General features: G+C 48.5%; 1 protein-coding gene across 1 annotated transcript; it reads right to left on the bottom strand.

Moving 5' to 3' along the window:
- Positions 1–2,061: 2,061 nt before the first annotated feature.
- On the bottom strand, positions 2,062–9,935 carry LOC123164415 (TOM1-like protein 9). Its single transcript, XM_044581885.1, has 10 exons — positions 9,664–9,935; positions 8,401–8,479; positions 7,652–7,750; positions 7,456–7,569; positions 7,087–7,250; positions 6,473–6,554; positions 6,163–6,248; positions 4,097–4,276; positions 3,424–3,920; positions 2,062–3,023 (listed from the first exon to the last, which is right to left on the bottom strand). Exons 1-10 carry the CDS (start codon positions 9,765–9,767, stop codon positions 2,380–2,382), a joined length of 2,049 nt encoding a protein of 682 aa, XP_044437820.1. The 5' UTR covers positions 9,768–9,935; the 3' UTR covers positions 2,062–2,379.
- Positions 9,936–12,806: the final 2,871 nt, after the last annotated feature.

The raw sequence follows: 12,806 nt of genomic DNA, 5'->3' as shown, positions 1-12,806 counted from the left end.
CATCTCCCTGTACTTGGCCGGCCCGCACACCACCCCGCCGGCTACGCCCCCCGCCTACAGCCACCCGGCGACGCACTGGCCGATCTAGAACGCGTCGGGCCCGAGCGGGACGCCCCTGCTGCCGTTCCAGGCGGGCTACACCGGCGGGCCCCCCGCCGCTGCTGCACCTGCCCTGGTACTCGGTACCTGCGGCGATCGTCGGGGCCCATCCGTCGCTCCAGCCGCCGCCCGCCCCAGCGCCGTCCTAGCCGCAGTGGCCCGCGCCGGTTCTCGCGGCGCCACCCGCGCCTCCCGCGCCCGCCCCAGCGCCACATTGGTCGCACTGGCCCGCGCCGACCCCAGCCGCGCCGCCCGCGCCGGTCCAGCTCCGGACTGGGCCAGTCCACACCGGGAGGCCTCCCGATCCAGCAGGTCCGGTTTCCGCCGTCACCGTCCCCGATCCCGGCCTGGCTAACCGGGACGTCGCCACCGCCAGTTTACACGGAGGCCGGGGACCCACAGGTACCCATGTTGCAGTCTGGGGCCTCGTCCGGCTCCGCGGGGGCCTACGGCGGCCTCCCCACCGTTGACCGGGCACCGTCATCGTCACTGCGCCGCACCGCCGAGCCGGTCGGCCATGGCGCGCCGACCCAGACGCCGCCACAGTTCGCCAAGATCGACTTCGCCACTTATGACGGCACGGAGGACCCGCTTAACTGGCTCAACCAATGTGAGCAGTTTTTCCGTGGCCAGCGCACGCTCGCGTCGGAGCGCACTTGGCTGGCATCCTACCACCTCCGAGGTGCAACCCAGACCTGGTACTACGCCCTCGAGCAGGATGAGGGCAGTATGCCCCCTTGGGAGCGCTTCCGTGAGCTCTGCCTCATTCGTTTTGGGCCCCCGGTCCGCGGGAGCCGCCTGGCGGAGCTAGGCCGCCTTTCCTTCACCTCCACGGTGCAGGACTTCGCCGAACGTTTCCAGGCCCTTGCATGCCATGCGTCAGGCGTGACGGCGCAGCAGCGGGCCGACCTCTTTGTCGGTGGACTTCCGGATCACGTCCGCGTGGACGTGGAGCTTCGGGGACCCCAGGATCTCCAGTCGGCCATGTACTACACCCGCGCGTTCGAGCGCCGCGCGTTGGCCATCCAGCACGAATCACCGTCCCGGACCGCTGGGTCACTACCCGGGCCGGATTCCGCGCAGGGTCGGCCTGCGCAGGCTTCTGCGGCACCCCTCGCCGCGACCGTGGCGCGCCCGTTCCGCCGGCTCACCTCAGCCGAGCTACTCGAGCGTCGCCGCCAAGGATTGTGCTTCAACTGCGACGAGCCCTACAAGCCCGGCCATGCCTGCCCGCGACTCTTCTACCTGGAGGTTGCAGACTACATTCCGGAGGACGCCGTCACCGCCGACCTGGCCGCCCCAGCTGTCGAGAACGTGTTCGACGCTGGTTGATCGCCTCGAGGAGTTCCGCAAGCGCTTCTCCACCTTACAGCTCGAGGACGAGCTGTTTGTGCAGGCGGGGAGAAGTGTTATGGCCGGTTTAGCTAGGCCCACCGGGCAATCTTAGCCCACAAGTTATCTTAGGTTAATCTTATGCAAGTTATCTTAGGTTAATTCTTATGCAAGTTATCTAGGTTATAAATATAGGCTGTAAGACTCTTTTTGGAATCAAGCAATAAGAATATTATTATCCCTATTGCCCGGCTCCCAGAGGAGCCGGAACCCTAGCCGCCTCTAACCCTAGCCGCCGCCGCCATCTTCCTCCTACGCGACGGCGCCCAGCCGCCGGCGCGCCCGCTCATCGCCTCGCCCCTCTCCATCCTTCCCCTACAACCTACGGAGCAGGTCCGGTAGGATCCCTGGTTCTACCATCTGGCCTTTGGGGCTCTCCTCCAAAGCCATACCTCTGCTGTAAATACAAAACTGGATGATGAGCCCATTTATACATCTGTAGGTTGGGCAACTCAATCGTCAGAGAATTGAGCGGTAGGACTGAACTACTAACAGTTCAAGGCCTTTAGTCCAGTTTACCAAGTGCCCCCAACTAGCATAATTCCACAGCAGTAAGCTACTCATCAGTCATCACAAGCATCACAAATACAATAATTACTCCGCAAATGCTGCCCAAGACCAAAAGAAGGTACACGAAAGAAACCGAATGTATGTACAGAAGAATTTCTGATGATTCACGAGAACCCTGCGCTTGCAACAAGTGAACAAAATATAATGGCTTCCGAGTAAACAAAAATAGGATTATACCGAACCACACTTGCTATGAATTTCAAAATCTATAACTCGCCTACTACTCCCCAATAGGGGGACTTTCCAAAGAACTTATGTACTATGAGCAGAAGCTATCGCTGTCACAGAAATGGTGCTAACAAGGATTCTCATTCATCTTTACAAGCCACCGGCCTTATTAGCTGCAGTTTTGCTAGGCTTTGTTTTGGCAATGCTAACCAGATCACCAAAGAGTGAATCTTCGGGTCTTGCTGGCCTATTAGCCTGCTGAAGGGAAGAAGACGCAGGTGTGCCATATAAGCCGTTGTTTTGCATGGCAAGTCCGTTCATTCTCTGAGAAAGGTCGTTTGCACTGGGATACCCGTATGCAGCATTTGGGACATAGTAGCCTCCAGGCTGCTGACCATAGCCATAGCCGGCCGCCATCTGCCCACCATACATCTGTTGCTGGTAGATATCTCCTGCCATCTGTTGGGGATACATGCCGCCTGCTTGGTTGCCTTGCATTGAAGGATACATGCCCCCATATTGCGTGTTTGGCATTGATTGCGGATGTTGAGCCCCAGGCTGCTCCACATATCCTGGTGGAAACTGCATCCCGCCTGGTTGTCCAGTCAGCAATGGTTGCGACAGTGAAACCTGCCCAGGCTGACCAACTTGAACAGGTTGGGGTGGAATGCCTCCGAATTGTCCTGGTGGCATTGCCAACCTGTTGTCAGGTTGGCCAGCTTGGAACTGATCGCTTTCTGCAGGCTGAGTTTCCCAGGGTGGTGGTGGTAGGTCGCTGCTTTGATCATCTTGACCTGACAATCACAAAGTGCCTACAGCTGAGGACAACCTTGTATAGTACATGCCATAAACAGAGGCAAAACTACGGAAATATTCAGCGGACAAACAAAAACAAGAGTCCACACTACACTATCGAAAAACTTGTAGTGCATAAATAGCATTTACAAATCAAATCTAGTAAGAACTACTCCCTCTGTATCAAAATATAGTGTCAAAAAACGTCTTGTATTTTAATACGGAGGGAGTAGATACCAAACATAAATATTACTCCCTCCATCCCATAATATAAGATGTTATTACAACTGATATACTCACATACTGGTTGCAATAATATATTATATTGTGGGACGGAGGGCAGTACTATATAACATATTAGAAGGTCATATTGTAACTATAGAAGATAGTGTTATGTACCATAATTTGGTGCCTGCTGTGGTTGATTCATTCCTTGAGCAAGCTGCCCATTCCACGAACTTGCTGAGTTTAGGTCAGGACCTTGACCATAAGTTGGGATCGTATTGGAGGTCAACCCATTGGAAAATGAAGACTGCTGTGGTGGAACAGGATGCTGTGGAGCAGGATATGCTTGTGGTGCCGAGAGATTAGGGTTTGAGTTCAATATTGGGGACGATATAACAGGGTTGTGATTGTTATTGCTAGCATCGCTTTGCGAAAACATGTCTACAAGATCTAAGGTATTGTGGCCTGAAGCAGAAGCTGCAGGGGAATTGCCAACAGGAACAAGTGCTTGGGAATTCACAGGTTCTGGCTTGAAATAATCATCTCCACTGAGTAGGTCAATACTAGGGCCAACAGATGCTTCTCCAGGAGGCTTTGAGGTGCTGGATGATGGAGGAGCAGGAAGTGCTAATTGCTCAAATGGAGAAACCTTACCAGCAGCTTCAGAAGACCTGACAGGTTCAGATGGTATATAATGAAGAAGTCAGTCAGAGCATAATGCAGTACTCTACTATTTCAATCATTCCAATACTGTTTCGAGAGTTCTGAAGCCGCATTACGCATGCATCATTTCAGGAGAGTAACATGAGTAGATTAAAACAGGATGCTTGGTATAAGATAACACAACCTTTGAGTTGGCTCTTTTGGCCCCTCTGGCTTTGCTGGTGGGGAACTATTTGCAGGGGCCTGTGGTGGTTTTGGCTTTTCTACCCGAACAGCTATGCCTGCAGCAATTGCATCATGTTTTGCTAGAACACGCTGCAAATCATCATTCAATGAAAGGCCCTGGCTTAGCAGCTCTTCATCGCTGTGACAATTTAATGCATGGAAATAGTTAAGACAACAATATCACACGTACTCAAACGAACACAACAGACTACAGAAATTCAATCAGTAATACAAAGCTACATTGTGAAATCTAGTTACAGCAAAAGCAACCAGCAAATATAAGTTCAGTCACCCAATTTTCATCAAATAATACAGTCATGTACATGAGTGGACGTATCTCAAACATAACACAGTGATACAGTATCAGACATAAATTTTGGACTAGAAAATAACTGAAGTATGCATACAGTATCCCCGCAAAAAAAGATGTATATAGTATTACACTAGTAATATGATTACCTACAGGGCTGAACTAGCTAATATATTTTCTTCCCGTTGTGTATTTCTGTTAAATTAGACAAATGGTGGATTGGTGGTATTACCACCACAATTTCTCTATATATTACTGATCTGAACACGCCAATAAGAAGTTGCCAATTATTTCTGTAAAGTCACATGCCTAAAATGTAGAGATTAGGGTGAGGTACCATGACACAAACTAATATATTCAGGAATTAATTCGAATAAAGAGCAGTTTTAGGAGTGCTTAGGGAGTGAATGCAAGCTTATTTAAATTACTGCATCAAAACTGGCGTATATTGAGCACTGTGTGTTAGTAGTAGCAGTAGATTCATGTTTTGGTGTTGTATGCATATAGCAGAGAAGAGTATCAGAGCTCACTGTGCCAGCGGCACTTGATCCACCCAAGGAGGCATGTTTCTCGCCACCATGGTACAAGTTAGGACCAAGAGAGTCCAATAGGAAAGCGGTGAATCCAGTTGAATGCAGCAGCTTTGTCAACCAAACTCCAGCTTGGTCAGCAGTGATTTGTCTACTCACGCCAGCTGCACATGGATCAGCAGCTGGCAAGAGTTCCTGGGGAAGTGAGCTTGCAGTGGTCAGTGTGGCGAGAGTGATGAGCCACGGTACAAGGACAGTGGCTAGGGTTCCAAATATGGCTTTGAGAATGATATAGCCAACTATGCGTCATATGAATCACTGTCACCAGATTACATAGCCTTCATCGCTTTACTAAGTCTACAGTAGTCCCAACTGATTGGAGAACAGCAAAGCAGATCCCTAGTTGTATCAGGCTATGTTGGAAAAGTTGGCAGCCCTTGAGAAGAAGAATATGTGGGGCTTGGATCACTCAAAGGGGAAGGAAGAAATTATCGTCTGGACGTCGGTTGCTATTGTGATGCTGATTGGGCCAGATAGGAGATCAACATCAGTATTGTGTGTCTTTGTTGGAGGTTACTCAGTATCTTGGTGGTGTCCTGATCTACCTCCAGAGCAGAATATGGAGCCATGACAGTGTGTTTCAAGATATTATGGATGAGAGGTCTTCTACCAGAGTTCAGGCTGGTGGCCAAATGGCGGTTGAAGCTTCTGTGTGGCCACAAGAACGATGAATATTGCAAATAATCCAGTTCATGACCGGACGAATCATGTGGTGATATATATTTTCTCATCTAAGAGCGGATTTATGAGGGAACAACCTTGAAGTCCCATCTTGAGGGGAAGTGGTGTTGTATATTGAGCTGCGTGTGTTAGTAGTAGTCGGACAAAGGTCCTTGTATATGGTGTTTATGTAGCAAAGAAGAATAGAGAACTCGAGAGATTCCAGAAATTCTGTCAAGAAACTCCAGAGGTGTATAATTGGATAGCATTTAGCATAGATATTCACAGCATTTCTTTCCCTCAGTTTTATCAAGAGGACATCAAAATGAATTTGGTAGCAAAGGCAGTTAGTGGGTTATCAAAACTATTAATTAGGTCAGAAAAATGCATATCCTACATTCCACTACCCGATTCCATGTAGTTCATATGCTGGTTAAACAGCCGGACACCACAAAAGAAACTTACGAGGTCGTGTTGACGAGCTGAACCACTCTCTGCTTGTAAGAACGACATTGGTCCACAAGGTCCACAATGACCTCCTGCCTTAGACCCTGCATGTTCATTACAGATTTACAGTTAAGCAATATACTGACCTGACATCTAAATCATATAACCAGAAATACATATCCAACTTTAAGTAAGAAAATTCAACACAGCCATGTAGAATGGTGTTATTTTTTCCTGCATTAACTTTCCGCAACAAAACCGGTCATTGGATCATTTTATGAACCACATATTGTTACAGCATGTGAGTAGGCAATGAGCACTGAAATACCTCTCTGTTACCAGGATCAATAGCATTTAACATCTCTGAGAGAACATCCATGACGCCACTTGCATTCTGAATTTCTGTCGCACTGGAGAAAAAGTTTTGCAAATTTGAAACATTCTTATAAAGGGAACTTGAAGACTTCGAAGTAGTACATTGCTAACCATAGTGATGATGACACTGGTTACAGAATTGGAAAGGAAACTAAAAGCAATTACAGGTCCAAATAACGGATATAACTAGAAAGTTACTGTACAGTAAAAGACACACATTCAAGCTCTGGAAAGAGGAAGCATTTCAGTATTTAAGGTCTCATATAGTTGTAATCATCTTAAATTAATACATAATATCTTAGGGTTCTGGTTAGGTTATGCCTCAACACTTTCTCTAGAAAATGATCTTAGCGAAAATAATAATGTACACATACTGTCATCATATCAATTACATAAATTCTGGAGGCAAATTGCATAGTATATTAATGGGCAAAGGGATTAGCAGTATGTCAGCAATCAATTCTGTCATAATTCAAATGTGCACAAGATAATGGACATAGTTCACACTAGTTCTGAGCATCATTTATCCGTGCCTTCATGGTCACTAGGTTCTTGAAGATAATATACCTTAGTGTAGATACTTCTGGCACTGAAGATGATTCGGGTGCCTCTTGCCGATAATCAGTATTACGTAAAGCAGGAGGAGGGTAGTTCTGTAGAGGTTGAGTTTGTGGTGGAGTATAGATTGGCACAGAACTCTCTGACCTTTGAGGAAATACGGCTCCAGCACGCTGGTATATCAGAGAGGGACATTATGATAAGTTGAAGGAGGTTTCATATATCAAAAAGCAAATGTATGATGTACACTAGAGCACAGATGTTTTCATGTTACTGAATGTTGGCTTAAGAAATGCTCAAAAAAATTGTATAACTGATTTAATCTGATCTAGTAAAGGAAGATGAACCAAATGTCAGCATACTTAAAGTGAATAATACCAGCAGTTCTTGATATGCCGCATAATATTGTGGATATCTTGCACGAGCACCACCAAAAGCTTCTTGCCAGGTGTCAATCAAAATGAGTATCTTCTCTTTTACATGATAATCAGGCTACAAAACAAAAGGGAAATCAAAACTGAAATCTTATTCTTAACATTATATTGTGAGACAGAATACTAATTTGCAGGCAGACCTTTTTCTTAACAATCTTCACCATTTCATGGAGTATATCTCTCTCAGCAACATGCATGTGAACAAAATCTCCACAATTTTTAATCAGCGTCTCCAGCAGCTGAAAAGGGGGAAATAAAATGAATTACTTCATTACAGGCTGGTTTAGCTTACTTGGGATTAGATTACAGAACAAATAAACCACAAAGTATGACTTCCAACTAGCACTATACACAGCAGATACAGAGATACAAGATACTGCTCAGCATAGGTTAAGGAACCTAACAAGTGACAATGCTCCGTTACATAGCCCATTATGTTCTCCCTCATAAATTCTTCTGAATCTGTCACCTAGACCACTCCTAATATCCGCAATCCAAACAAACTTGTATTCACCATCACACCCATCTTTAAGATGTTACTCTAGCATGAATCATTTAACATACGATGATGTTGAAGTGCTGACTGGAGCCTGTTCAATGTCTTTTTGGCTCTGGCTAACTGTCAATCGTTGATTGTTACATGAGATTCTCCGCTTCACGTTATTATGGCTACCATCAACTTTCGAACAAACAATCAATAGCTCATCACGCTAGTTTCATCCTAGTTTAGCTTCTAGCCAACTTATCATTCCAAAATTACGATCAAGCCATAACATGACACACTCAATATGGAGTCATTAATCAATTCATGTGTAAGTAATACTGAAAGATATACAGAACTTTGCAATATCATGGAGATAAAGATACGAGTGCACAAAATGATACTTACTGTTAGTGCGAGGAGCTGGATCTTTGAATTCTTGTGTCCAATCCGCTTCTTGATAGACTTGACTACATCTTTAGCTTGCCTATTGTGCACATAAAGTATGAGAGAATATACTAGTAGTGAAAATGTTAAATACGGCATACCATGCAACAATATAGCAAATAACTGACGCACGAGCTAAAATAACATTTGGTCCGAGACTGTCTAATACTCCCTCCGTCCCAAAATAAGTGTCTCAACTTTGTACTAACTTTATACTAACAGTTGTACTAAAGTTGAGACACTTATTTTGGGACGGAGGGATTATAAGCCTCAGACTAACATCCTCATGATTTCTTCAAAGCCCCTATGGCTTCGAAACATCAATACTACTCATACCCGGTGATTATCTATTTTGATGGAACATGCACTTACTGCACAAGCTTCATGAACAGCTCAACGGGTCAAGATTATTACATTCATCGTCTATACAAAGTCAAAAACTAACAAGGAGTCCTCAAAATTCGCTGGCACGGGCTCCACTAAAATCCTGGTTAACGAATATTTGCTTCTTCCACTCCATGCTAGTTTTCTTATCCTTTTCCAGTACCATTACTAGCTGCTACTGAACATCTTGTTCATATTCACTTTTACAGGTCACAGGACAATATATCAGCTATAAAATTGGTAAAGTGATTGGAAAGAGCTGACCATGTCACATTTTCCCATCACGACCCCAATCCTCGTCATTGCTTGACTAGGCATGGTATATGTTATCCTGTGGCAAGAAGATGGGAGATCTTTTGGCACCAGCAGGCGAGCCAGGAGTGCAGATAACCCGGGTGTATTGCATCTCCAAACAAAATTCACACTAAACTGGCATCTCAACTGTAGATTTAATTAACCAGGACAGGGCATGGACTCCTTAATTTCAGTTTCTTTACTTATCAATGAATAGTGATTAGTGAAAAAAATCGAATTCACTCCATGTCTACTCTGTACCACAAAAATAGATTGAACCTCAGTTGAATTTCGCAGGACAACAAGGATCGATCAATCATTCCAGTCCGAGCCCTCACCCCATGTTTACCACAAGCGTCACCCCGACCTCCATCCTACAAAATCATGGGGAGACTACCACAGAATAGCAGCGGGACAGACCAGACCCCGTCCCAATTAAGCACGGTACCCCTCGCCACGACCACGAGCACCACTCCACGCCGACGATGCCGTGAACGATCAAAGCAGACATGTGGATAGCAAAGGGGAGGGCGAAGAAGGGCTCACGAGGGGTCGTGGTTGAGGATGTCGCAGATCTCGAGGTTGAGGGACCAGTCGGGCCCGATGAGCGACTCGCTGGTCGCGCGATCGACCAGGACGGACTGTGGCATCGCGGCGGGGCGCCTGGTCGGCGTCGACGGGGACGGGAGAGAGGAGCAGCGCAAACCCTAGTCGGCGAGCCTCGCTGTTTCCGTATCTTCGCGTTTGCTTTGCTTGGCCCCTCTATGTCCGGTCGGTCGGACGACGAAAGGAAAGAAAAATTCTCTCTCTTTAATTAATTCCGTGTTGGGAATCGGAATTTGATTTTGATCTGGTTCGGCCAGATTTGCTCTAACACTCGAGATTTTGATGGACTTTTAAACTTGAACATATAGTAGTAGTACTTTTTTTTTAAACTAGTAGAAATAACTTGGAACATACTTTTTTTTTCGAGAGTACGCCAATAGCATACCTTATCTTTATAGAAGAAGAGCAACAAGTTTACAAGAGACGCCTAGAGGAGGATGCGAACATCGCACCTAGGCCACGCCCGATTACACCCCACTCAGAAACCAAAGCCTTCTCTCTAACAAATCGTGACAACCCGCCTACTCCTAGACCCGCCTCCCTCCATTTTTGGATTTCCTGCAGGATCGCACCCACCACCTGATGAGGTGATTTCTGTTGGGCCGTTCTATTGAAGACCCGCGCATTATGTTGCTTCCACAAAGTCCAGGTGACCGCAATCACAAAAGTGTCGAACCCGTGCTTGGACTCTTTCCCGAATCCCCTCCTAGCCTGCAACCACCAATCCAGCAAAGTATCCTCCATCGTCGGCCGCTCCACGTTCAAGTTGAGCTCTTGTAGGCATTCATGCCACACTTCCCTAGCGAACACACATTGGATCAAGATGTGCTCTGCGTTGTCTTCCTCCTGCAAACAAGTGAAGCAGCTTGATGAACGCTCCTGCACACATTGGAACATACTTAAGAGTATCTACAGCCAGACGCCTCAAACTCCCCTCAAACATCCGGACGGAGGGCCGGTCAATGATGGATCAAGAAAATGCGGTCGGACGGGCGCCTCAAACCGTCCTCAAACGCCCGTGCAGACCGTCACCCCTCATATATTCAGTCTAAATCTAGGGCGCGACCTGGCGCGTCTACAACATCGGAGTCGGCCCACTCTGGCCCATCTTGACCCCACATATATTCGTTTCCATCCGCTTCCCGAAAAACCCCTAGCCACTCCCCTCTAGTCCACTCTGCCACCCAAGCTCCGTCCGGCAATCTCCGGCCTTCTCTGGCATGGGGAGCAGCGCCCGCATTGCCCTCCGCCGCTCCCGGGAGGATTGCGCCCGACCAACAGGGGGGTCTGCCTGATGCAAATCCATTGCGTAGGCGCAAAGGGCGCTCGGGTCCGTCGGGGCTGGTTCATCGCGGTCTGGTAGCCTCCCCATCTCCAGTCCACCGGAGTATGAGTGCTAAATGGAGCAGTGCGTCCACCATGGGAAGGAGAGGATAAGGGTGGTCAAGGCCCGCCTCCCTGCCGACATGGCGGCAGATGCGATGGCAGGCATTGTCGCGGAGGAGAGGAAGCCATCTGTGCCCGCATCGTAAAGAAGCGGCAGTGAAGGAACACGCACGTCCTTGCCCGAGAGCAAAATCAGGTGGTCTGTGGCATGGTCAGATTGCCACCCCCCCCCCCCCAAAGAGAAGGAGGAGGCAGCGACGGGTCGAACGGCTCCAGCGACGAGCATGTCCGGCTAGATCCAGTTTGTGTTTTCGAGCACTACTTCCGCGAGAAAGATGGCAAAGGCACAGGGAAGGGCAAGGGCAGCTATGGATAAGCTTGCCCATAGCTAATATGTAGGTAGAACATGCTAGATTTTGGTAGCCTGATGGCATGTCCTGATGTAGTAGCCAGACGATGTGTGCTGCATCGTTTACGTACGTTGCATGTGTTTTGTATGGATTTGAGATTTGCTAATTGGGGTGTCCGGTTGTGTGAAAGAAAATTTGAGGTGTGGCCAGTCACTCCGCGGATGCACCCGGGCGCATCCGTAGGCTTATAGGAGGCAGATTTGCTAAGTCCGACTGTAGATGCTCTTAAAAGAGGCGTCCAGGGAGTGTCGTTGACTCGCTACAATGCGGACCCTCAAACCGCCGGCATCCATTCAGACCATGCGGTCCGACGTACAGTCCCACATCCGTTGATTGATCAGTCCAGACGTGCTCTTTCCCGTGAACTGGAAGCAAACTGGGGGGCTTTGTGGGCGTCCATACCACTGCCACCCACGCGTCTGACAACCATGACCCACCAAAAACCCTCTCCTCACTCGCGCCATTTCCCTCTTGAAGCGGTGAGTGCCGCATTCATGCCGGCCAGAGTGGATGCGACCTCTCACTAGGGTCGGCATTGAAATTGTGTGCCGGCTGAGAGCATCGCCTCGCCATTAAACTAGTGTGTTTGTCGAGGAACCTACTCCGACGCCCACATGCAAGCCACACAACCGTTTGTCTACCTGCCAGCATTAAACATCTCACTACATGGCCACTGTCATCCGCCCACTATTTAAACGTGGCCACGCGCCCAACAACAACCGCATCAACACCTCCGCTCCCCATCTCGATCTCCTCCATCGTGCACCACACCCGCCATGACCACGAACTCCAAAGCCCTACGAGACGGCCTCTCTGGTATTGCGGTCGCCCAGCAGGCCTGCCGAACCTCTAGATAGAGGTTGGCTTGCCGACGAGCCGGCGCCACCGCCCTTGTTGGCTGGCATCACCATGGGTGAGGCATGGGCTCACTTCACTGACATGGTGATGGAAGAGTGGAAGGCAGCGTTCTGGCAGGCGCAGGCCAACTAGAGTTACAACCTCCGGCTCCTCGATGAGCACCAGCTCATGGAGGAGCAAATGGCCGGAACAGGCATCGTGGCGGACGTGGACGGGAAAAAGGCGTTGCTCCCCGCGACATCCGTCGTGAGCGATGGTGGCCCCGCGTACTGCAGGCGGAGAAAGAAGCCATGTACACGGAGATCGACACGATAGTGGAATTTGATGATGGCACGAGCAACGTTGCCAAGTACGCGTCGGTCGTGCCACGCCGCCACGACGACGAGGCTGGCACATCCACCGTCGTCACCAGTAGTGAGGAAGAGTAGG

Source organism: Triticum aestivum, chromosome 7D (assembly GCF_018294505.1).
Source record: "Triticum aestivum cultivar Chinese Spring chromosome 7D, IWGSC CS RefSeq v2.1, whole genome shotgun sequence".
NCBI lineage: Eukaryota > Viridiplantae > Streptophyta > Magnoliopsida > Poales > Poaceae > Triticum > Triticum aestivum.
Note: the sequence above shows the minus strand (reverse complement) of the source record. Positions and strands in the feature narration are given on the sequence as shown.

Excerpts from the sequence above, each read along its gene's own strand:
- LOC123164415 (XM_044581885.1), bottom strand. The coding sequence starts at position 9,767 with ATGCCACAGTCCGTCCTGGTCGATCGCGCGACCAGCGAGTCGCTCATC. Across the intron at positions 6,555-7,086 it reads CCAGAAGTATCTACACTAAG|TGCGACAGAAATTCAGAATG; the intron begins GTATATTATCTT and ends CTTTTTCTCCAG. Across the intron at positions 3,921-4,096 it reads CCAAAAGAGCCAACTCAAAG|GTCTTCTGAAGCTGCTGGTA; the intron begins GTTGTGTTATCT and ends TGAACCTGTCAG.